This window comes from Lissotriton vulgaris, chromosome 5 (genome assembly GCF_964263255.1).
Source record: "Lissotriton vulgaris chromosome 5, aLisVul1.2, whole genome shotgun sequence".
Taxonomy (NCBI): domain Eukaryota; kingdom Metazoa; phylum Chordata; class Amphibia; order Caudata; family Salamandridae; genus Lissotriton; species Lissotriton vulgaris.
Window position 1 is genome coordinate 1,891,941,645 of NC_141693.1, and position 23,542 is coordinate 1,891,965,186.

General features: G+C 45.2%; 1 protein-coding gene across 1 annotated transcript in view; it reads left to right on the forward strand.

Annotated features, from left to right (window-relative positions):
- Window positions 1-23,542, forward strand: part of LOC147717639 (E3 ubiquitin-protein ligase TRIM39-like) — a 548,063-nt gene that overhangs the window by 364,684 nt on the left and 159,837 nt on the right. The window contains exon 6 of the mRNA XM_086924433.1: window positions 3,852-3,967. Coding sequence (XP_086780559.1) covers window positions 3,852-3,967 — 116 coding nt within the window. The remainder of the gene's footprint in view (window positions 1-3,851; window positions 3,968-23,542) is intronic.

Sequence of the window (23,542 nt, forward strand, 5' to 3'; positions counted from 1 at the left end):
TAATCTTAGTACGGAAACGGTTTTGCTGGAGGTCACTGAGATCATCAGGGAGACCTTGGATGCTGGCAGCAGGGCCATGTTGGTCATGTTAGACCTGTCGGCGGCTTTCGACACCGTCCCCCACGAGGCGCTTCTAGCTAGGCTACATGACATCGGTCTTAGGGGGACGGTGTTTAAATGGTTCACATCTTTCCTTGAGGGCCGCCGCCAGACGGTCTGGGTTTCCCAGAGTTCTGCCGAGATGCCGCCACTGGGAGTCGGGGTTCCACAAGGCTCTGTGTTGAGCCCCACGCTGTTTAACATCTTTATGTCCCCTTTGGCGGCCGCGGTGGAGGCACATGGGGCCCAGATCGTGTCCTACGCCGACGATACGCAACTCCTCTTCACATGCGGTAAAGACCAGGAGTTTGATGGGGAGAGTATTCGGGGCTGTCTGGGAATGGTCTTCCACTAGTTCCAGTGGAACAGTTTGAAGGCCAATTCGAGTAAGTCTGAGGTCTTATTCTTCGGTTGCGCCACCGATCCTGAGTGGCGGGAATTGTGGCCGTCTGATATGTGTCCTCCCGCACAGTCATCATTGGTTGCTAAAAACTTGGGAGTCAAGCTGGACAATCAGCTGTCGCTGAGAAAGCATATTATCGGTCTGGCTGGCACATGTTATGGAATTTTGAAAATGCTCCGCAAATTCCTACCCCTGCTGTCTGTGGAGCACAGGCGGATTACTGTGCAGGCTCTTATTGGATCAAGGCTAGACTACGCCAATGCCTTCTTCCTTGGCCTTCCTGACTATCTGGTCCAACGCCTGCAGGTGGCGCAGAACTCCGCCGCCCGGGCAATTTTCGGCCTGCGCAGACGAGCCCGAGCTTCCTGGCTGCTACAGACGCTCCATTGGCTGCCTATCCGGAAGCGGATCTTGTTCAAATCCCTGACGCTGATGCACAAAGCATTGTTTGGCTCAGGTGCCGGATATCTGCGGCGGAGATTGGCCTTCTATCGTCCAGCCCGTTCCCTGCGGTCTGAATCCCTTTTTACTGCGGTGGTGCCGCGGGTGAGGAAGGCCCGCGCTGGGGGGCGCTCTTTCAGTTATAAAGCTCCCCAGCTGTGGAATTCGCTTCCGCTGATGCTCCGCAGCACCGCCAATCTGCTCCAGTTCAGGAAGAGCCTGAAGACCTGGCTTTTTAACCTTTAGGCCTTTTTTTTCTGTTCTCTTCTTTGTTTCTGATTCTGTTTTTGTTCTGTTGTGTTATTTTTACTCTGAGCTGCATGTGGAAAGCGCCGGGACACTATTTTCGAGTAGCCGTGCGCTATATAAACGCATTATAACATAACATAACATTAAGGAATGCAAGACATCGCAGTCTGGATGACCAACGGCTGCCTGAAGCTCAACGCCGAGAAGACAGAAGTCCTCATCCTCGGTATCACCCCTTCTGCATGGTACAGCACCTGGTGGCCGACCTCCCTCAGAAGCCCACCTACCACCTCAGACCACGCCAAAACCTCTCGCCATCATACTCAAATCATCACTCACCATGAACTGAGTGGTCAACGCCATCACCTCCAGCTGATACAACACCCTCCGCAAGACCTACAAGTGGATCTCCCCTGAGTCAAGGAAGACAGTCACCCATGCACTCATCACCAGCAGACTTGACTATGGAAACTCACTCTACTCCGGCATCAACAAGTACCTACTCCGCAAGCTCCAGACAATACAGAACACCGCCGCCAGACTCGTCCTCGGCATCCCCCGACACGAACACATCAGCTAACACCTATGAAGTCTCCACTGGCTCCCCGTGGAGAAAAGAGTCACTTTCAAAATCCTCACTTATTCATACAAATGCCAACACAACAACGGACCCAAATACCTCAACGACAGAATCAACTTTTACGTACCCAAAAGAAACCTCTGATCTTCCAACCTCGCACTGGCTGAAACCCCGCGCATCCACAGAGCCAGAGCAGGCGTAAGATCCTTCTCTCACATTGCAGCCAAGACCTGAAACGATCTACCGGCCGACATCAGAGTCGCCCCTCATTGAACACCTTCAGGAAGACCCTCAAGACCTAGCTCTTCGGCTAAACAGTACTGCGGACCCCACCCTCCCTCAGCGCCTTGAGTAGCGCGCTTACAATTCCCTGATTGATTGATTGAGGTTTAGTCTAATGCCATTACCTGAAGCAAGATAGTGTGGGACGCCGTCCTGGTCTCGAATTGGACACTCTGCAAGGGATTTGTCAAACCACTGTCAGCTGGAGCATCTGCATGCAGGCGCCTCTACGTCCCTGGTCAGTGTGTCAGCCTGGAAGTCTATGTTCCCTCTGGCTAACACTAGCAAGATGTGATGTATTTATACAGAAGGTATAGAGGGTTCCTTTGTCCCATGTTTCTTGTGTTAGCCATTGTTGGATTTGATGATGACGTATTGGATGAACCTTGTACGTAGATATTATGCAGCTGGTCTAGCCCCTGCCTTGCCTACAAGAACCCTTATGAATATCCATTCATACTGTGCGAGTCTATTGATGAAGTTATAGGATACTATTGTTCAGGGAAAACCCTCCTTCTGCGCCCAGTACTAGAACTAAGTAAAGGTTCAATCCTAAAAGGCTTGTTACAGTGTAGTGTAGGGGAGGTAATGTAGGTGAAGGCCTATGATATTACCCGGGCCCATATCAGGGTACCTATATGGAACATAACACCATTGGAAAGGGGAAACTCTCCTCTTTCCTGTGAAACCTTTCCTGTGTGTTTCACTGCTCTGGGGCTCAGATAGCCCCACGAGCACAAAAACATTGAAAATTAAACTGAAACCTAGTTTCAGTTTCAATGTAATGATGACAATGCGCCATGCCCGCGATCGTTCTTACATTGAGAAAAAAGGCTTGGGAGGTTGGGGAAGCTCTTCCCCACCTCCAGAGGCCCCCCAAAAAAGGGAATCTCTCTGCTATTTGCAGCAGAGAGATTTAGTGCGTCTGTGCATTACAGAATGGTTCCATCTTGAGCACAGGAGCACTGGTGCTCAAGACGGAACCATTCCGTCATGAGCACCAAAGGGGTGCAATTGGGTTCTCATTGCTTTATCTATGTCCTTTTCTTAGTGTCTGTTTTCATCTTAATTTCCAAAGTTTATTTTATAAAGCAATATTTTGATATTCATTGATACAGTATGGTTCCCTGAGTTTAACAGTTGCCGCTGAACCATGCAGTGATTGGAAGGTCACAAGTTGCAATCCCTGCAAGGCAGACTCCAACATCCATCCCTCTGATGTTGCTAACGTGAATACCATTCAGGTGGTTAACAGTGCGCTTTATTTACAGCCTTTATAAACTGGACAAATATAGTATAATGTGCTATATAAAAACAAGGTAATATTAGTTAATTTCGAAAAAAAATTTTTTTTAACTGTTTCACTTTTGCGGCATTTTCATATAGTATAGTTTAATTATATGACAGTAAATAATATTTAAAACATTAACATATTTGGAGTTGTATGCTAGAAATGACCGTTTGATTTTCCTCAATGTATATGGTTTTTCTCCCATTCTTATTTTTAAATGCACACCACATCTTTGATAGCAGTTACTATTAGGTAATTCCTCTGTGTATTTATCTGGCGAGGTGCACTCCTTCTCTGACCCTTATAGCCAGAGGTCTTGTAGTCCTTTTTTTATTTCACAGAAGTCCCATTCAGATCCTTTACCATGTGAAGTTTTGTATCCATCATGGTGTACACTTACTTTTTGTTGTACTTCCTCTCATTTATCTGACAGAATACAGGATTTCTAAACTACCCCTAGCTGAACAGATGGAAATTTGATAGCATTCCCATTTTCTTTTTTCTAGGTATGAAAACATGAAAGTGCAGCATGCATCTTATGATACCTTTAAGGGGAAAGAAGAGGAGACTGAGGAGGAAGAGGATGATGCAGACCTGCAGATACATATAATTGACTCATTGGGTGAGAAACTATACATTTGTCCTAGTGTTACTACAAAGAATGTCTAGTAAGCTCTATTTATCAGATCACCACAAAATGTATTTGGTGTTTGGGTAAATATATATGTATGTTATAAAAGAACTACAGTAAATCAAGGATAATAATAACATGAATGCAGTATTTAAAGACCACATTATAAAACGGACTAGCAGCTTTGAAGTTCTGTAAAAATACCTATAAATGCATTCATAGGGGGTGTGGCTTAGCCGGCTGCAAAATGTCCGCACCTTCAGTGGGCTCTGCCGGCCAAGCCAAAAATCCTTTACCATCCTGCAGACGCCATACTCTGAACCGTGCCATTGCCACTCACCTGACCCTGGGGTAAGGTTCCGCCGCTGTGTGTGCCCTGGGCCCTGCAGCCAGCTGGTGCTGGACTTGGCGCCTGCAGTCTTCACGCCTCTCCTACAACCGGCCCACCTGTACTCTGCCTCCACACGTCGTTGCAACCGCTTGCTGGGCCTGAGCCTCCCCTTTCTCCTTTGCTGGTCCGCCGCCCTTTGGGTACATTGGTCCTCGCGTCCATATCTATGGCCTCTCTTCTGCTGCCTGGCTGTTCCTCTCGATGGCGTCCTCTTGCCATGGGGAGAACCGACCCCAAGCAGCCCAATATCACCTTCAATCAGTGCTGCCAGACGCACCAGGAGGGCGCTTGCGCGGACGGGGTGACCCTCTGGTTCCATCTGAAATGGCACAGTCTCGTGAGGGCAATCTGAAGGCCATCATGCTGGACTTCAAATCCACTGTCACCAGCATAGCTCTCAGCTGGACCAACTGTCGACCTGCCTGGACACAGGGAAGGCTCGGGTTGACTCTCACGGTGCCCGTCTTCTTCATGTTGAGACCAGGGTGTCTGACGCAGAGGACGCGCCACCCAAGATCGCCAGAAAATGCTGCAGATGAACAAGATAATAGATGTCATCTGAAATAATAACGAGGATTTGGAGGGTGCTTGTGAGCTCTTTGGCGATGTTCTTTCATCTATTTTCATTGTTGAGCGGGCCCACTGTTCTCTCGGTCCTCGCCCTGGCCTGCCGGCCCGCCCCATCGTAGCCAAAATCTTGAATTTTAGGGACCGTGATGCCATCCTTCGGGCGGCCAGAGAGAAAGGGGAAATTCGCCACCAGGGTAACTCCCTCTCATTCTACCCGCACTACACCATCGTGGTTCAGGCAGCATGCCGTGATTTCTTACCGGCTAAACAGCTCCTTGAGTCAGTTGCGGTGAAAGCAGGAAGCCGTCAGGAGCAGGTTCGCCGAGTGTCCGGTGTTGAAGGTTGTGAAAGGACTGTACTGAAAATATCCCCCCACCCCACAGTGCACCTTACAGCGCTCAATGAAAAGGAGAGAACGCTGCATATCAGGCGAAAAGGGACATTATAGCCCTTAATCGGTACAAAGATACCATGGAAAGGGGTGAAATAAAGAACAGCCTGATTGTACGCATTAGATGCAAAAGCTATTGGCACAACAGGACAACTTAATCCAGACGGTGCACATCAATATAACGCACCTGCTCGACAGACACCATTTAATAAAGTGTCAATCAGAACTCTATGAAAGTCAATGACCCAAAAAGACCTCGTAGTGAGTGAACCTATCCGCAACCAAACAAGGAGACACAGATGTCCTGAAAATCAATAGAAGGACCTCAATCCCTATACTTCAAAAAGAAGCAAAATAATCTTTGGTTTTAAACTCGTCCGTCCTGAGGAAGGTGCCATAATTGTAACCAACGCACCGAAACGCGTCGACAGTGGGACTTTTAAATGTATATGTTGTATATGTATTTCGTATTTAATTTGTGAACATAAAAATGCATGATTTTTAATGTGGAGTGACTCTGAGGTAGACACCGTAAATCGGAATTGTTAGATAGTATTTAAGATTGTACCAGAGCACCCTACTCATAATACTAATTGTCTGCAATTTTAAACAATGGTTTTTAATATAAATGTTCTCGTACAATAAACTTTTGAGAGTAAAAAATGATTTTCTAGTGTGGAGTACGAATATTTACCTAATAGATCTCTGCAATACCATAATTATAAAACTGGTATTGATTTGAATGTGTAGGCCTTTTGGTCACCAAAGGAAAGATTAATACACAGAAAGGATTTTCTTTTGATAAATACTTGATACCCAGTCCTTTCTGGTCCCTGGGAAACTCTCTATTTTTTGGAGAGCCATCTGAAATGGCACAGTCTCGTGAGGGCAATCTGAAGGCCATCATGCTGGACTTCAAATCCACTGTCACCAGCATAGCCCTCAGCTGGACCAACTGTCGACCTGCCTGGACATGGGGAAGGCTCGGGTTGACTCTCACGGTGCCCGTCTTCTTCATGTTGAGACCAGGGTGTCTGACGCAGAGGACGCCGCCACCCAAGATCGCCAGAAAATGCTGCAGATGGACAAGATAATAGATGTCATCTGAAATAATAACGAGGATTTGGAGGGTGCTCCCGAAGGAGCAACCTCCGCATCACAGGAGTGCCCAAATCTACTAACATCTCTCGCATGGAGAACTATGAGGGACAATTGGCTTGTGAGCTCTTTGGCGATGTTCTTTCATCTATTTTCATTGTTGAGCGGGCCCACTGTTCTCTCGGTCCTCGCCCTGGCCTGCCGGCCCGCCCCATCGTAGCCAAAATCTTGAATTTTGGGGACCGTGATGCGATCCTTCGGGCGGCCAGAGAGAAAGGGGAAATTCGCCACCAGGGTAACTCCCTCTCATTCTACCCGCACTACACCATTGTGGTTCAGGCAGCATGCCGTGATTTCTTACCGGCTAAACAGCTCCTTCAGAAGCACGAGATCTCCTACTCGCTGGTGTATCCAGCTAAACTGCACTTTAAACAATGCTCCAAGACTCTTACTTTTCTGGATCCAAGAGAGGTGCTGGCGTTTGCCCCAAAACTTGACAGGTCACACCGCTCCTCGCCTACCAACTCCCAAGCTGCTGATGACGATAATCTCGGTTACAATGACTGACCTGTTCTCACGCCTAGATATTATGTTTTTTACTCCGTGTGTTATTCAGGCTTGTAATTTGTTTTGAGACCTTTGGGTTCACGTTGCCTCCTAGGTAATTTCTGCTCACTGCTTTACCATTGACGTGGTGTTTCTCACTCCTCGATGTTCATTCCTGGTGTTTGCTGTCACCTACAGCTTGGCCACCCTGTCTCTCTGGCAGGGGTGTATGCTGGGCATCGCCATGCCCCCACGGGATAATTCCCATCACGGACCCAGGTTTTTCCCTTCCTAGTTGTGGGTCTCTGGGGTGGGTACGGGTGGTATCTCAGCCTGATTGGGGATTGGTGTGGGTGCAGGGTTGTGGGACTTCCTGGGGTTTCTTGTTTTGGGGTGGGCTCCGAGGGTTGGGGTTTTGGGGTCTGCGGCCTCCTTATGAGGCCATGTTGTTCTCTTTTGCACAGACTCTAGATACAGCCCTTTTCGTGAACAAGTTCCTTTCCCATGCTATCCAGATGCTTGCTGAGGGGATTGTATTGTTTGTATTGCTGGCCTCTCCTGGGGACTTCGATATATCTTTGATTGTGCCATGTCAATATGCTTCCATGGTTATTACATTGCCCTCCTTCCTCATTTTTCATTGCACCGCTCACTATTGTTGCACTCAGCTCCTGCCTTCTTTTTCACCCTTTCTGGACACTCCCTCCTTTGTTGCAGCACCATTACTGACAATACACTTTGGACTTGGAATGTTCTTGGGCTCAGTGACCATCGCAAGGTACGTTTGGTTCATGCTCACTGTACTTGGCACAAGGTAGACATCTGTTTTTTACAAGAGACCCATCTTCTACTGGCCACAGCCTCTAGACTCCTTTCTCGACATTGGGGGGAAATCAACTCCTCCTTCTACTCCAACTACTCTCGGGTGCGTCCATACTGCTTCGCAAAGGGCTCCCATGGCAGACCTCCTGAGTGCTCACTGACCCGGGAGGGTCGTAATCCTTCACGGCTCCCTGCAGGCCCAGCTGCTGACGCTAGCTACGCTGTACGGCCCCAACTGCGATGACCCAGACTTTTTTGCACAAGTGTGGCACCACTTCTCCTAGGCCCCGCTGCTCTCCTCTGGAGGGGGTGATTTTAATGTGACACTGTCCGCCACCCTAGACAGGTCTGCCTCTCATTTTCACCACCCGCTCGCAGCCTCACTTCTCAGCTCTAGCCTCCTGGAAAACTCCCTGTATGACGCGTGGCGCCACGCTCACCCTGCTGCGCGAGAGGGCATGTGTCACTGGTTTTCATGGCTGCTGGTCCAGACTGGACTTATGGATCACTACTCGGGACGCTCTGGTCTGGCTAACCTCGGTTGATCATATGGCGTGCACTCTCTCTGACCACGCTTGCGTTCGCTTATCTCTCCGTCTTCCACATTCTCCCTGTCAAGCCTTCTCCTGGCGGCTTCCCCCCGAATGCACTACGCTAGTCTGTCTTTTATGACAAGATACAAACTGCAATTGTGAACTATTTTGAGCTCAACGAGGGTTCAGTGGACTCCCCTTCAAACGCTCTGGGAGGGGTTTAAAACTGTCATCCGCAGGGAATGTATCTCCAAGCAGTCTGGTGTCCTACGCTCCATCCGCAGCACCCTGGACAGAATTGAAAGGGAGATTAAAAAGCTAGACGCTTCCCATGCCCAAAACCGACACACTCGCTCAGGTACGCCGGAAACTGACTGAATTTGCTGACGAGGCGAATAGACAACTGGCGTTTTTCGGTCGAGAGGCGCGGGCGCGCCGCTTCGGTAAGGGCGATAGCCCTGGAAAAACCTTAGCTAATCTCCTTCGCCAGCCTCGAGCAGGATCGTATATCACTGCCCTTCACGTCGGCAGACCTGCCCGCACTACCTCCCCTGATAAAATTAAAGCGTGCTTCACTGCGTTTTACACACAACTATATACGGCCAGATCGGTACCACCGTGCGAAGTTCTTGATCAATATTTCGACACTCTCCAACTCCTCTGGCTTGGTAATTCACATCGAGGAATTCCTGGATGAGCCCTTCTCTAAAGAGGAGATTCTTGCTGCAATTAACAGTTTGCCCGGTGACAAGGCCCCTGGCTCTGACGGCCAACCGGCCTCCTTTTACAAGGCCTTCGCCCCGCTTTTGATCCCTCATTTAGCAGCCATGTATAACAAGTCCTTCGAAACGGGCCAGTTCTCCCCCATCGCTGCGTGAGGCATTATTAGCCATAATTCGCACGCCGGACAAGTCACCCGAGCATCATGATTCCTACCGCCCCTATCCCTCATCAACACAGACAACAAAATGTTCACGAAGTTGCTTGCTTCCCATCTCCTCCCTCTCATGCCGCTCATTGCTCGCCCAGACCAGTCCAGTTTCATTCCTGGCTGTGCCACCTCCCACAACCTCCGGACCATTTTCTCTGTTCTTCATCAAATTGACCCGTCGCTTCAGGCAGTGGAAGCTCTGCTCGATGCCACCAAGGCCTTCGACACCTTGGAATGGCCCTTCCTGTTTTATCTTCTTCCCCGCCTGGGCTTCAGCCAGGTCTTTATATGCAAGGTGCTACTTCTGTAAACTCTTCCTACCGCATGTCTCCACATTAACGGACAGATCTCCGAGCCTATTCCTATTGGGCGTGGTACTCGACAGGGCTGTCCGCTGTCCCCAATGCTGTTCCCTGTCGCCATGGAACCTCTCGCAGATCGTCTCCGGCAACATCATACCCAGTTAGGCATTGGATTTGCAGCTCGCGCTCTACTAGTTTTCATGTACGCTGACAACATCACTCTTTATGTCCGTCATCCCCAGGAGAATCTTAGTCCACTAGTCCTCGAGGTGATATGGTTCGGTGGCTACTCCGGCATTCAGGTTAATTGGAATAAATCTGTACTATTTCCCCTCACGAATGCCACAACCTGATTGTCCCTTTGTGTGGGATGCGGAGCCCACTAGGTATTTGGGTATCTGGCTAAGCAGGGACGTGGATGAACTCTGGAGAGTTAACTTTGGTCGTGCAGTGGACTGGTTAGAATCCAAGATCCCTCTTTGAAACTGGCTGCCACTCTCTTTGGCCGGGCGCATAGCTATCGCCAAAATGGTGGTACTTCCGAAGTTCTTATATCTCTACGTTAACATCCCCATCCCTCTCACCGCTCATTTTTTTCGAAAGGTTCGCTCTCTGCTTATTACCCTGGTTTGGGCCGAACGGCAACTCCGGATCACATATAACATCCGATGTTGCATGGTGGGCTGGGCGCCTTGGACTTCAAGCGCTATGCTCTCAGTGCTCAGGCCAGTTTTCTCCACTTCTGGTTCTACCCCACTCCATTCCAGCCCCATGTCGCGGTGAAAGCCGCCCTCGCCACCCGTGGCCTCTCAAAACTGCTCTATTTGCCCCGGTGAAACTCCAACGCACGGAAATCGACACGGTCGAACCCTTGCGCTGGGCCTGGGACGGGATTTGTAAAACTTCTGGTTCTGATATGCTTTCCGCGAACAAGATGCATATTGCTCACCACCCCGCTATTCCTCCGCTCCACTCACCTGGGATGGTTAAACACGCCGCTCGTCTGGGCCTCTCCACAGTATCGTATCTGTATCCGGGGTACATATTCTTCTCGCTTGCCACCGATTCTGGCCCCATGGACCCCATGCTATACTACCAACTCCGGGCTGTTTGCAGGAAGCTTCACTCCTCCTTTCCTCATCCCCCTCCATCGATGGCCACTCTTGATCTTCTTTATGCCTCCTCTTCTCCCAAGAAATTGGTTACTAAAGTCTATGCCTTCACTCTATCAGCGTCTTCCATCTCCACTGACTGGGCACACGTTGCATGGGGTGAGGACCTAGGGATCGAGATTTCTCAAGCTGATTGGCTGTTTTGTTGCACTCAGATCAAACGCCTCTTCCCCCAACTATCGTTTGAGCCTTATGCACTTCAAATACAACACAGGCTGTATCAAACTCCTGCCCACCTTCATTGGTTAGGTCTTGTGGCAAATGACAGATGCTTGCGCTGCTCCGCGCACGTGGCTGATTTCTCTAATCTCGCCTGGCTGTGCCCCGGGTCTCGGAATATTGGCGTGAGGTTTGCGCTATTATCTCGGAAATTACCTCGTCACCGCTTCAACCTGACCCCTTGCTCTGCCTCTTAGGCTTCATTAAATTTTGCCCGGATGCCTCCCGTTGTTTGACCGCTGTGCTGCTGGTCCTCGCGCGGCGTAGGGACTCCATGTGCTAGGGTCGGAGGCCTGCCCGGAAGGTAGCCCTTTGGCTCGAGGATGCGTCCCGCCGCCAAACCCTCCTGTCTGAGTACTGGGACCTTTTACCAGACAAGTCTCGCCCACTTGATTTATGGGGCCCACTTGTCACCACCCTTTCAAGCCATGATTCCCAGCATCCTGCGACTTCTCCCACGCTCCCTGCCAGCACCCCGCCTGCGGCGGCCGCCGGTGTAAGTCCATGTGCCGTTATCCCTTTGCTCACGCCCTCCTTCATCCCCACTGCCTCTCTCCTCCACTCATGGTGCATCTCTCTGTCGTAGGCTTTCAACTCTCTGATGGTTTTATGACAACTTTCCATGACATCGTCTCTAAGCGTCACAAGGTTGCGACTGTTTCTGCCGTGCTGCATTGTGTTCTTGTGCTGAATCCTTTGCTACTGTGGAACTCTGTGGATGTGCTGTGCAATTTTTCCCAATAAAGGTTTTTGAAAATTAAAAAAAATATATATATATATATATATATATATTCATATATATTTATGTTTAATGTTATAGTGTTCTGCTAAGTGACTTATTAACATCCTGTTTCAGCATCTTACTGTAAAACATATTTATTTGTCATGAATGTCATTGAATATACGCATGATTCAACACATACCAAGTGATAAATGACTTGAGTTCTCAAAAATAATAGCAACATTAGACTAGATTTCTCAGATATTCCTTAAATATTCCCAGGGCGTGATTTATAGGAGGGTGGACATGACACATTCATGGAAAATTGGCTGATTTCCCATTCCCACCCTCGCTATTGCCACATCATGTAGAGTTCAGGGAAACCTAGTTTTCATTACAGAAGGGAAAAACTTTAGTCAAATCCACTTTTGCTGTATTTTAGAGGATTCGCCCCCACATCATTGCTACCTTTGATTTCCATGTCCGTGCTACCATCTCAACTATTGTGGACCAGGGCAAAAAAAGAACCACAAATGTCCCCAGAAATGAAGGAAAAAGATTCCCAGGGAACGGTGGATGTTATACATGGTTTTCTGTCTCCAAAATTGAGTACGTGATTAGCTGCCAAAGTGGTGTCAAATTTCTTATCTTGTCCTTCAATACTTAAATTCTTCAGTTAGGGCCTGAAAGAGTTTTGCTTTCACAGCCTCAGGGTAAGCAAGTAATAAACATTTTCCTAGCTTTCGTAACAGAAAGTTTCAATTCTGTTAAGGACATGGAGGCAAAGATTAGTCTTTACTTTCTTTACATTAATTAACCAGCAGCCTTTCACAGTTTTAGATTTTAACCATAAACTATGCTTGGGAAAAAGGAAAAACAGTTAATCCAATCAAGGAGCTGTGCTTCCTTATAACGATCATTGCAGACTCTCTGTCCCCTTCTTTCTTTCTGTGAACACAGCTGTCTCTTCTGAAATCCATTCCTGTTGATTGGGTTCTGCTCTTGAGAAGAAAACGTAATTCAAAATGTCGGTTATCTCATCCTCTGAAACCCACTTTCAGTTAGCAGAGAGAAAATATAACATGTTCAACCCTGTAAACCGTCCTAAATCATCAAATATATACTTTACATATCAGTGTGCAGACATAATATCGATGTTTAAATATCGACATACCAGAATATCGAAGTTTAAATATCAATGTGGCACAATATTGACCTGCAAGAATTCGTCGACCAGAATATCGACATGCAGGTAAGAAATGTTGTTTTACTTAATATCGAAGTTAGTAATATCGTTAGTAAAAATATTGTTGTCAATAATATCGAAATTTATTTTAGTGGTCTGAATTTTAGTATTTGTGTTAAAAGTATAGGATTTAAATATTTTGTATAAGCATAGCTTATTTTTGTATTGTATGTTTGAAATTTTTAGAAATAATACATTTTATGATAGTTACTTTTTGCGCATTTTAGTTCCGTAGCGGAAATATTGCATTTTGGTTCTGTAGGGGGTTGTGGGTTTATAGGGGAATAGGGTGGGAAGTAAATTAATATTAATAATTTTAATTAATTCATATTTTTGTATTTAATAATTTATATTGTTGATCGTGTTAATTAATTTGTTATTAATTAGTTATTAATTGGATATTAATTATTAATTGGTATATATGTTAATGGTTTTATTTTTTTAGGAGCGGGTTGTGGGTTTATTAGAGAGTAGGGTGGGGAGTAATTGAATTGCAATTCATTCATTACAATTTTTATAATTAATATTTGTGTATTTAATATTTTATTTTGTTAATTGTGTTAAATAATTTATTATTAATTATTAATTGGTTATTAATAATTAATTGGTAAATATGTAAATTGTGTTTTTTTGGGGAGTGTATTGTGTATTTATAGGGGAGTAGTGTGGGAAGTAATTAAAATGGATTGTTTTTGTAATATTTTTTATACAATATTTCGTTATTGCTATTTTGCAGTCTTAATAGTGTGAATTAATTTATTACTAATTGTTTTTTATTTGATTGTTCATTGTTATTATTTAATTAATTTATTGTTAGGCAATTATGTTAATTGTGTAATCTTTTACAATATTGGTGGTGTCATTTAAAGGGGGATTTTGTGGGAGGTAAATTATTTAAATATTTGTTAATCAATGTTTATTATTTTGCTAGAGTGGGAATAGTAAATTATTCCACTGCACTGCACTATTGATGCATTTGTTGGAGTGGAAATAGTATTTTTATCCTCTCTGCTATCCAACATTTTCCCTACTGTTGCACTCGTTGGAGTGGGAATAGTAATTTTATACCCTACAATGTCCAACACTTTCCCTACTGTTGCACTTGCTGGTGTGGGAATAGTAAATTTTTACCCTCCACTATCCAACACTTTCCCTACTGTTGCACTAGTTGGAGTGGGAATAGTAGATTATTCCCCTCTGCTATCCAACATTTTCCCTACTGTTGCACTTCCTGGAGTTTCCCAAACTGTGGTCCGCGGACCCCCAGGGGTCCGTGAGACATTCCCAAGGGGTCCGCAGGACTCGAGTGCCTCACAGCACACAAGAGCTGTAAATGTTGGCGCAGGGGTGGCGAGACCACACCAATGCAATCGGGAGGTGGCGGCAGTGAATGGGCAATGGGCAGTCAGGGGGGCGGGGCCGTAGGGGGCACAGCGGCTGGGGAAACGAGCGGAACAGAAGGCAAAAGGGGCACAAAAACAAGGAAAAAACGAGTGGAACAGAGGGCAAAAAGGCACAAAAACGAGTGGAATAGAGGGCAGAAGGGCACAAAAACGAGTGGAACAGAGGGCAAAAAGGCACAAAAACGAGTGGAATAGAGGGCACAAGGGCACAAAAACAAGGGGAAAACGAGTTTAACAGAGGGCAGAAAGGCACAAAAACGAGTGGAACAGAGGGCAGAAGGGCACAGAAAACGATGGGAAAACGAAGAGGAACAGAGGGCAGAAAGGCACAAAAACGAGTGGAATGGAGGGAAGAAGGGCACACAAAACGAGGGTAAAACGAGTGGAACAGAGGGCAGAAAGGCACAAAAAACGAGTGGCAGAGCGGGCAGAAGGGAACAAAAAAATGAGTGGAACAGAGGGCAGAAGGGCACAAAAAACGAGGGGAAAATAAGTTGAACAGAGGTCAGAAAGGCACAAAAAACTGTGGGACAGAGGGCAGAAAGGCACAAAAAATGAGTGGAACAGAGGGCAGAAGGACACAAAAAATGAGGGAAAAACGAGTGGAACAGAGGGCAAAAAAGAACAAAAAACGAGTGGAACAGAGGGCAGAAAGCCACAAAAAACAAGGGAAAACGAGTGGAACAGAGGGCAAAAAAGAACAAAAAACGAGTGGAACAGAGGGCAGAAGAGCACAAAAAACAAGGGAAAACGAGTGGAACAGAGGGCAGATAGGTACAAAAAACGAGGGAAAAACGAGTGGGACAGAGGGCAGAAAGGCACAAAAAACGAGTGGAACAGAGGGCAGAAGGGCACAAAGAAACAAGTGGAATAGAGGGCAGAAGGGAGGGAAAACGAGTGGAACAGAGGGCAGAAAGGCACAAAAAACGAATGGCACAGAGGAAAAATACAGAATACAGAAATATAGGGGCAGCTAAGAACAGAAGGCAGAACAGGCAGAGAGGCACGGTGGCAGCGAGGGGAACAGAAGGGAAATCCGGGCAGAGAGTGCACGGGGAACAGAGGGAAGAAAAAGGGGCACGGACCACGTACAGGCAGCGGGGGAAGACCGACAACAGCAGTCACAGACACAACAACAAAAATACAGGCAATACAATAAAAGCAATAAAACGTTGAAAGGCACATGTGTATAGGTTACCTTTACTTGGCAGGCAGGTAAAAATAGAGGCAGCCAGGATCAGCAGTAGGATTTTCGTGCTGCTGACTGATTGCTCACTTTCCACAGCCCTTGGGTACCACTAAATAATACACTGCTGTATGCATACATGTCCATGCCAATAGACCCAATTCAGGCTGTCTCCCTCTTGAAATTGCCTCTGCTTCAAAAGGCGTTTTTAAAAAGAAATTTAAATTGTCCAAATTGCTTGGGGGTCCCCGGATTCCAGTAGTGATTCAGTGGGGGTCCTCAGGAGTCAAAAGTTTGGGAACCACTGCCCTACGCTATCCAACACTTTCCCCACTGTTGCACTCCTTTGAGTGGGAATAGTAATTTGATCCCCTCCGCTATCCAACACTTTCCCTACTTTTACATTCCATGGAGTCGGAATAGTAATTTTATCCTCTACGCCAGAGGTCTTCAAACTTTTGTAGGTTGAGCCCCCCCAGCTGATTTTTTTTAGATGTTGGGCCCCCCACCACCTGACAGAAATGTCTGGACTCGACCGCCACGCGCACATTCCGGGCATATTCAGCTAATAACATTCAATACAATAAGAATGCTTAGTAAACTGCAGGTTTGTGAGTAGGTGGGTGTGGTGAAATGACAGAGGCTTATTACACAGCTCAAATGAATACATAATTCTTATTTATAAGCCTCCTGTGTAATTTTAAAATAAACTTTCAGGGACATTTTAAGGATTTTGCGGCCTGTGGGCCAAATGTATTTTTGGGGCCCCTGCTCGGACCAGCTTTGATTTTATGATCAATTCTCTGCTCTTTCATGCCTTCTTTGGTCAAATACTAAATGTGTGTACATCGGATATTCAGGGATAGTGATGTGTGTTTTCAGTATGTGACACAACAGCAGTTCACTAATATTACTGTAAATAATCTGTCACCACCTTCTATTTCTCATATGTGAGGTCATGTATTGATCTAAAATAAACTTTTTATATGGAAGTCGCATGACGCATAAACACATTTTGTCTGTAAAATGTATGTAATAGACTTTTACACATTAAAAATGAATGGTCGAAAAACGATATTTACAACATTGTGTTTTAAAATGATTCAAGGTCATGAGGCAAGACTGTAGAATAGAGCTGGCACTTTCAGTCCCCCCCCACCCAACCCCTTTATTTATGCGTTTTTATATAGCGCAGACTTTACCCGAAGGGGTCAGAGCGCTTCACAATAGGAACAGAACTGATACATGAGAGAACATTACAAGTGAACAAATTACAAAAGTAAACGTTACATTACATGAGGCAAAAGTGACAATCATGAGCAAACAAATACAAGAGAAAGTAAATGGAGCATTATGTCCCTGGAAACTTTGTCTCCGTTCTGGGAAGAGCTAACTCTCCCAAGAGGAGGTTATTCACAGAGCTGACAGCTTCAGGTGCAGTGGGAGGCGAGGGGTCTCCTCTGCTAAAAACCAAAAGTGTGTCCCACTGCAGCTGAAGCTGTCAGCTCTGTGATTAACCCCCTCCTGGGAGAGTTAACATAACAAAAGAACGGGCACCTCCTGCGCTATCGATCTCCCCTCCCTCCCCCTTCCACATACCGGAGTCCGGAGTGCTTCAAGAAGACTTACACGGACAGACAGACGACTGCAGGGCACAAAGGTCAAATTGAAGTGGAGTGCGCGCCCCCCCTGGGAAGGTGTCGCGCGCCCCACAGATTGAAGAACACTGCTCTACGCTATCCAACATTTTCCCTACTGCTTTAGTTAAGGTAGTGTAAAAAGTTGTTTTAGAATAAAATAATTATTTTAATATTTTAATTTCATATATATATATATTATATATATATACATTATTGTTATACTTATGTTACAGGTGTAAGTATACTTATATATTTGTATATGTATTTATAATTTTTATTGTTTCTAACATTTTTATTAAGTAAATATTTACATAATAATTTGTATATATGTATGCTTAATTGTTTTTTACAACATTATTAAAAAATATTTTTAAATATTTTATAATTCTAACTATATTGTTAATTATATTTATTATTTAATTTATTTTATATTATTTTTAAGACATTAAAAAAATCGATATTTTGAACAACAATATTTGTTTTCAAAATTTTTGTCCTTACCTTTGTAGAGATAGGATGTCGATATTTTTGACATCGATATTCTGTACACGTTATTTGTGTACCTCGATATTCCTTTTGTTGATATTCTGTCAGTAATCCTACATATCGTGTCAGGACCCAAGCATACTGAAATTCGCATATTCTGCCGGGTGGGTCTATTAACCATGTTAGAAACACTGGGTGGGCAAATCCTCGCCTCTGTGTCCTTAATAGAATCAAAACTTTACGTTAGCATAGCTAGGAAATGTTTCATTCTACCTTAGGACCCAAAGGCGAGAATTAGGCTAGTTTTAAAGCTTTTCCACCACTAGAGTTGCCAGATTTGAGAATGTTTTAAAGTAAAACCTTTTAAACATGGCGTCTGATGACCAGTCTGCTAAATTGAGGATATCCTCCAGTCTATCTCCCAAAGAAAAAGATTTAGACGCCATGGCTCCTGTTTCCGAGTGAGCCTTAAATTGGGAGATATCAGTACCTGGCTCTTGCATTGCTCATCTGACAATCGCAGGGGAAGAAACCGCCTTCTGAGGTATAGTGACAGCAATCAACAGTTGCCTTTTTCCATGAGGACGTTGGTCTTCTGTCACAGCTTCATTCACCTTTGTTGTTTTAACAACCCATAACTTAGGTACGTTGGGAAATTCTAGCTATGACACAATCTTTAAATTACTCTCTGCTTGTCGAGTAATATGAAAAGTGCTAGAATATCAGAGACTTTTCGGCATGAAATTAAACACACCAAGATGGCTAACTTTGCCGATAGTTGTTTCCTTGACAGGTATTTATTAGAATGCCAAGGTTTAAGAAGCTGTGGAACCTTATTTACGTCCCACGAAGTGAAATATCTGAGTTCTAGAGGGGCTGACAATATAATACCCTGTCAGAGAGTTTGAATACCATCCATCCGCCAGTGGCCTGCTGAAATAGCTGATTAGAATGTAATTTTGGCAGCATTAGCTGACAGTATTGCACTAAAGCCAGTACGTCATGGACTGTTGGAGTGGTTACTGTTGTTTGTAAGGAATACACATTGTATTAGACAGCAACTTAATTGAACATCGCAAAAGCCAACTCAATAATGTGATTTTAGGTAATTCAATTGGTCAGTCTTGGCATATTTTACCATTTGTGGAAATATTTTAACTTTGTTTATACGTTACTGCATTACCGATTTTCGATAGTCTGTTCTCTATGTTGTTTACACATTTGCGCACAAGTGATTAGCATATGTATATTTGGAGTTAACAAACGCAGAGCATCATGTGAGCACATTTATGAGTTACACAAACAGCGAAAGTCTGTTTTCACTATTATTTTTTTGGAAACTGTCACATGTTTATTTAAACGTATCACAAAGCTTCACAGTCACTCGTGAGCAAGGGAAAACTTTCCTGAAACGCGTAGAGTGAAGATTGCCTTTTAAATCTGCTTAAATAAAAAAAAAAGGCTTCCTGGAATTGACAAGTGTTCGTGATTTACTGCCGCCGAAAACGAAGGTATTCTAAACTTGATTAATAAGGTTCGCCACCTTTCACGAACCGCTGTTGGAAGAGGCGGCTGCATATATATATATATGTATATATATATATATATATATATATATATATATATATATATATATATATATATATATATATATATATATATATATATATAATGCTAAAACAAATATGATTGACTTTCAAATAGAATATTCTTTTTGGGCACACTGTTTCTGTTGCAGTTTCTATACGTGGCTCCGTGTTCTAGCACGGAAAGTAGTTTCGGAAGAAACTGACGTCAGAGCATCAGGGGAGGGCTTATATGGACTCTACCGATGACACATGCCAACGCGCAGAGGTACTGCTGTAGAAACGTTTCTGGATGCAGCCCGGCACCTGGGGATCATTCTAAGTTAAGGAATCTACGACTAGATCTTGTCTCTAAGAGATAAGACGTCACCAAAGGTAAGTAACTTATTTGTTAGTTCCCTCTCACTCTGCAAACATCCTGGCTGTTTTCCTAACATTTTCTCTCAACACTAGTGTCTTAATAATTAACATTTATAATTCTCCCTCTTCAGGTGATCTACTGGAGACCGATCTAAAAATATTTTTGGATTACTTTTTTATTTTGTTCTCCTCCCCCTCTTAGATTCTGTTGGTAGGGGATTTTAACATACACCCCTGTTTTATTTGTGCTCCTGGTAAGAAGAAGCAAGACATTCAAGCACTGCAAGATCTGTGGTGGCGCAGGGGTGGTGGTCCAGCCACCGCCGCTCTGGCCGCCCTGTTACAACTTGGGTGTCGGACTGTAATTGGACTGCAGGCTCTGCCTGGTAACAGCAGTTCCCTGGCGTTGGTGCGGTGGTTAGGGCCATTGTAAGATGTAGGTGATGCAGCTGCTGCACTGCCATGCATATTAAAAGTTTCAGGACTGCCAGCAGTTTCATGGAGGTCTTTCCTCCATGAAAAAGCTGGTGGTGCTGAAACAAAGGTGGGCCCTACAGGTGTTTAAAGTAAGAGGTCTCCATTCTGTTATTGACTCCCTTGACCTAGACATTCTTGCTTCCTTCTCCAATATCTGTAAAGAAGTCCGGTGGCCCTTATGAGGAAAATAAGAAGGACTGAGAGATCAGGCCCCTAATTCATTTGATGAAGATTGTTCAAATGCCCACTAAGACCTGAAGCAGGCCCTTCATCATAAACCAAGAGATAAGGGCGATGTAGTGTCGGCAAGAAGCTATTATTAGGAGGCTTTTGGGAGGCGGAAAAAGGCATGTAAACAGGAGGCATGGGATCAGCAATTGACTGCCTGTGAGTTAGCCCTGATTTCTGGAAAATAGTGAACCAGCTCCTTCTAAATGAGGTAGTGGCACCAGATGTGGTTCATACTATTCCCTCAATGTATTGGGTCACCCACTTTGAAGATATTTACTCTACAGCAGGCCATCCCCTCTCTATCACTAAACCTTCCTTTTCCAGTGGAGGTGAGGTACTGTCTGACGTTGATGAAGTTGCAGAAGCCATAACGGCTCTGTCGTCCAATAAAGCTCCTGGCCTGGATGGAGTACCCAGTGACCATTTTAAGCCCTGTGTGGATCTATGGGCTCCTCTAGTCACACAACATTTAAATGTAGTAGCATTTGGGCATATCCCCTGTTCTTGGCAAAAATCGATAATCGTACTGGTTTTCAAAAACGGAAACTGTGCTGATCCAGTCTGTTACTGGGCCATTTCTCTAATTGATCTTTAAGTGAAGGTTATTGGTAGGGTGCTGCTGAACCAACTGATGGACTGGGTAGAAAATAGAAACATTTTATCTGACATTCAAAATGTCTTTAGGCCGGGCAGTGGGACAATTGATCAGAGCCTTAAACCTTACCTTTCGATTGCTAAGTACACACTAGTGAGGAAAGAGTTGATTCACCTGGCCTTCATGTGCCTCAGCACAGCCATTGACACAATAAATAGATCTAAGGTATGGGCTGTGCTGAGGGACTTAGGGGTAGATAATACCCTTGTAACGTTTCTGTTCGAGTTGCATGCCGGGCTGGAAGCCTCATGAGGTTTGGCCCCAATGGCGAATGCACTAGGCACTTTCTGCTGGGGAGAGTGTGGTACAGAAAATTCTGGACCCGTGTCATAAACGTCGTCGATTCATGACGATTTTGGTATCGGTGAACCGCAAATGGCGAGTGCGGTATGCACAAGCATTTTCGTCATGATCGAGTGGCAAAATCACCTTGAAATCAGCATTTCCACCCGGAACCTTCGGGTTCCATTTTGTGAACAGCAGCCATTTTGTGATTGCCCTCACATAGCCAAGTGACTAAAGCCAAAACCGAGTCCGAAGGACACGTACACCTTTGCTGACTCCTCTGTGACCTGGCAAGCTGACTCCACTGCCCGAAGCCAAACCTGTCCGGCCAGTTCAGTTTCCCAGTGGCCGAGCGAGATGAGTATCAAGGCACAACATATCATAAACCTTTCATCGCACACAAACCATGCCTAATCTTACACACACCTGTCTCTGTTTCTTGCTTTATGACTTGCTTTACGAGGAGGAGGTGCCGTTTTTATTGGGGTTTCGTCGATATCTGATGAGAATACTGGACCTTGCCGGGCAATTGATCATGGGCTGGACAAACTGAAATATGGGCTTGTCATCATGACTCTGCTTTTTCTTTATAGTGAAAATATGTGAATGGTCAACCGTACAATAAGGAATGTTTGCCTGAAGCATATTATTTTGTATAAAAGAAGAAGGCTGGTTTTGTAAGATTCAGCAGTCTCCTGAGAACATACATGCTGTTGTACTTCTAGGATACCTGTTACTGGCTGCAGCCAATAAATACGATCTTTGACTTCACCAGGAAGACTCTGTGTTTCTGTAGTCTGAAACAGGAAGGACTTGAAGTCTTCGGGTGTTCTCCCTGGCACCGCTGGGTTCTTAAAAACCCGGTACTTCAGTTGGCGCCAACGTGGGGCGGTATCAGCGGTACCAGTCCAAGCCAGAGGCTCGTGAGGAGCTTCGTGTGAAAATTCTGGAGGAAGGCCAACCACTTCATCGACCCCTGTATGTCGACGTGGTCCAAAAGTCTTTGCTGCGAGGTTCCCCGCTTCCCGACGGCTACGAAGGACTGCTGCCCTGACTATTGCCCTGTTTTGGACCCTTGATGTTTGGTAGAGTGAAACGTTAGACGAGTCTTCTGGTGACGTCATCGATACCTCAGTTAAGTATAAGTGGAGCGTCTCCCAGTCCTTAGTTTTGTTTGGTATGCCTTCGAGGATCGCTTTGTTTTGAACTTGCAAGTGCCAATTCCAAAGGACTCGTGTATTCACAAGACTATCGTATTAGATAATCCTTTAAAGTTTGAAGCTAGACTAGAGAGCGAAGATGCCTGGTCTTAGCAGACTTGGAAATTTGTTTTGTCGTGGTTGTAATAGGGATTCCTGATTGGAGGACTCGTGTCCGGTTCCCCCGATTGGAACTCCAACCTACGAGCTTTATGTGAAACACGGCGTGGGCCCCATTGCATGTAATGGAATATGGATCCGATACACCAGGAAAGATGGTGTTTTAAAATGGCCCCAATATGGTAGTTTCGACACAGAGGTGTTGGATAATCTTGAGGTTAAACTTTCTAAGAAGAAAGCCCGGCCGGCGATGTTTGACTCTTTTCGCATATGGCGCAAAGAAGCCAAACAGAAAGAAATGAAGTTAGCGAAGAAAAATAAACGAGAACGAGGTATGTCAATGGTACAAGCTGCTGTTGCGTTTAGGGATAATGAAGAATAGCAAGACAGCGAACAAATGCATAGAATTAGGAAATTAGCGGTAGATAAGTGTTACCCAGTTTTGCCGCGTAAAGAACAGGAAGCAAAGGAAGATCTCGAGAAAGATCCTTTAATGTCACACCTCTTAAGTTCACCACCCCCTTACGCACAAAATGCTACGGCACCACCACCACCAGTTGTGGCTGTGCAACTTCCGGTTATTGTGCCACCTGTAATTCCTCCACAGCCAGCGCCTCTTCCGTTGGCTACTGTCCCGTTGGCGCAGCCTTCTCAAGGGCCACCACTTTTGCCTTCTCCTTTATCTGCTACTCCTACGCCCATTTCTACTACTCCTCCTGTTTCGACCTTGGATTCTTCTACTATTGTTCCGTCTTCTCTTATTCTTTCACCTTCTCCTTCTGCTAGACAGAGAATGACTGCTGCAGTTTCCGGTCTCCTTTCTCCTTTATGGGGACATTTGAGTATGTCTCCAGTTAGTGAGCATAGACAATCACGTAGTCAGTTGCCTGGTAATGATGAGCGAACGATTTTGGATCATTTGGCGCATAAGTGGGTTACGTATGCCTCTCAGTATGACCTGTAGGGTGTTATGGATGTTTTCCTTCAATGGGAAGA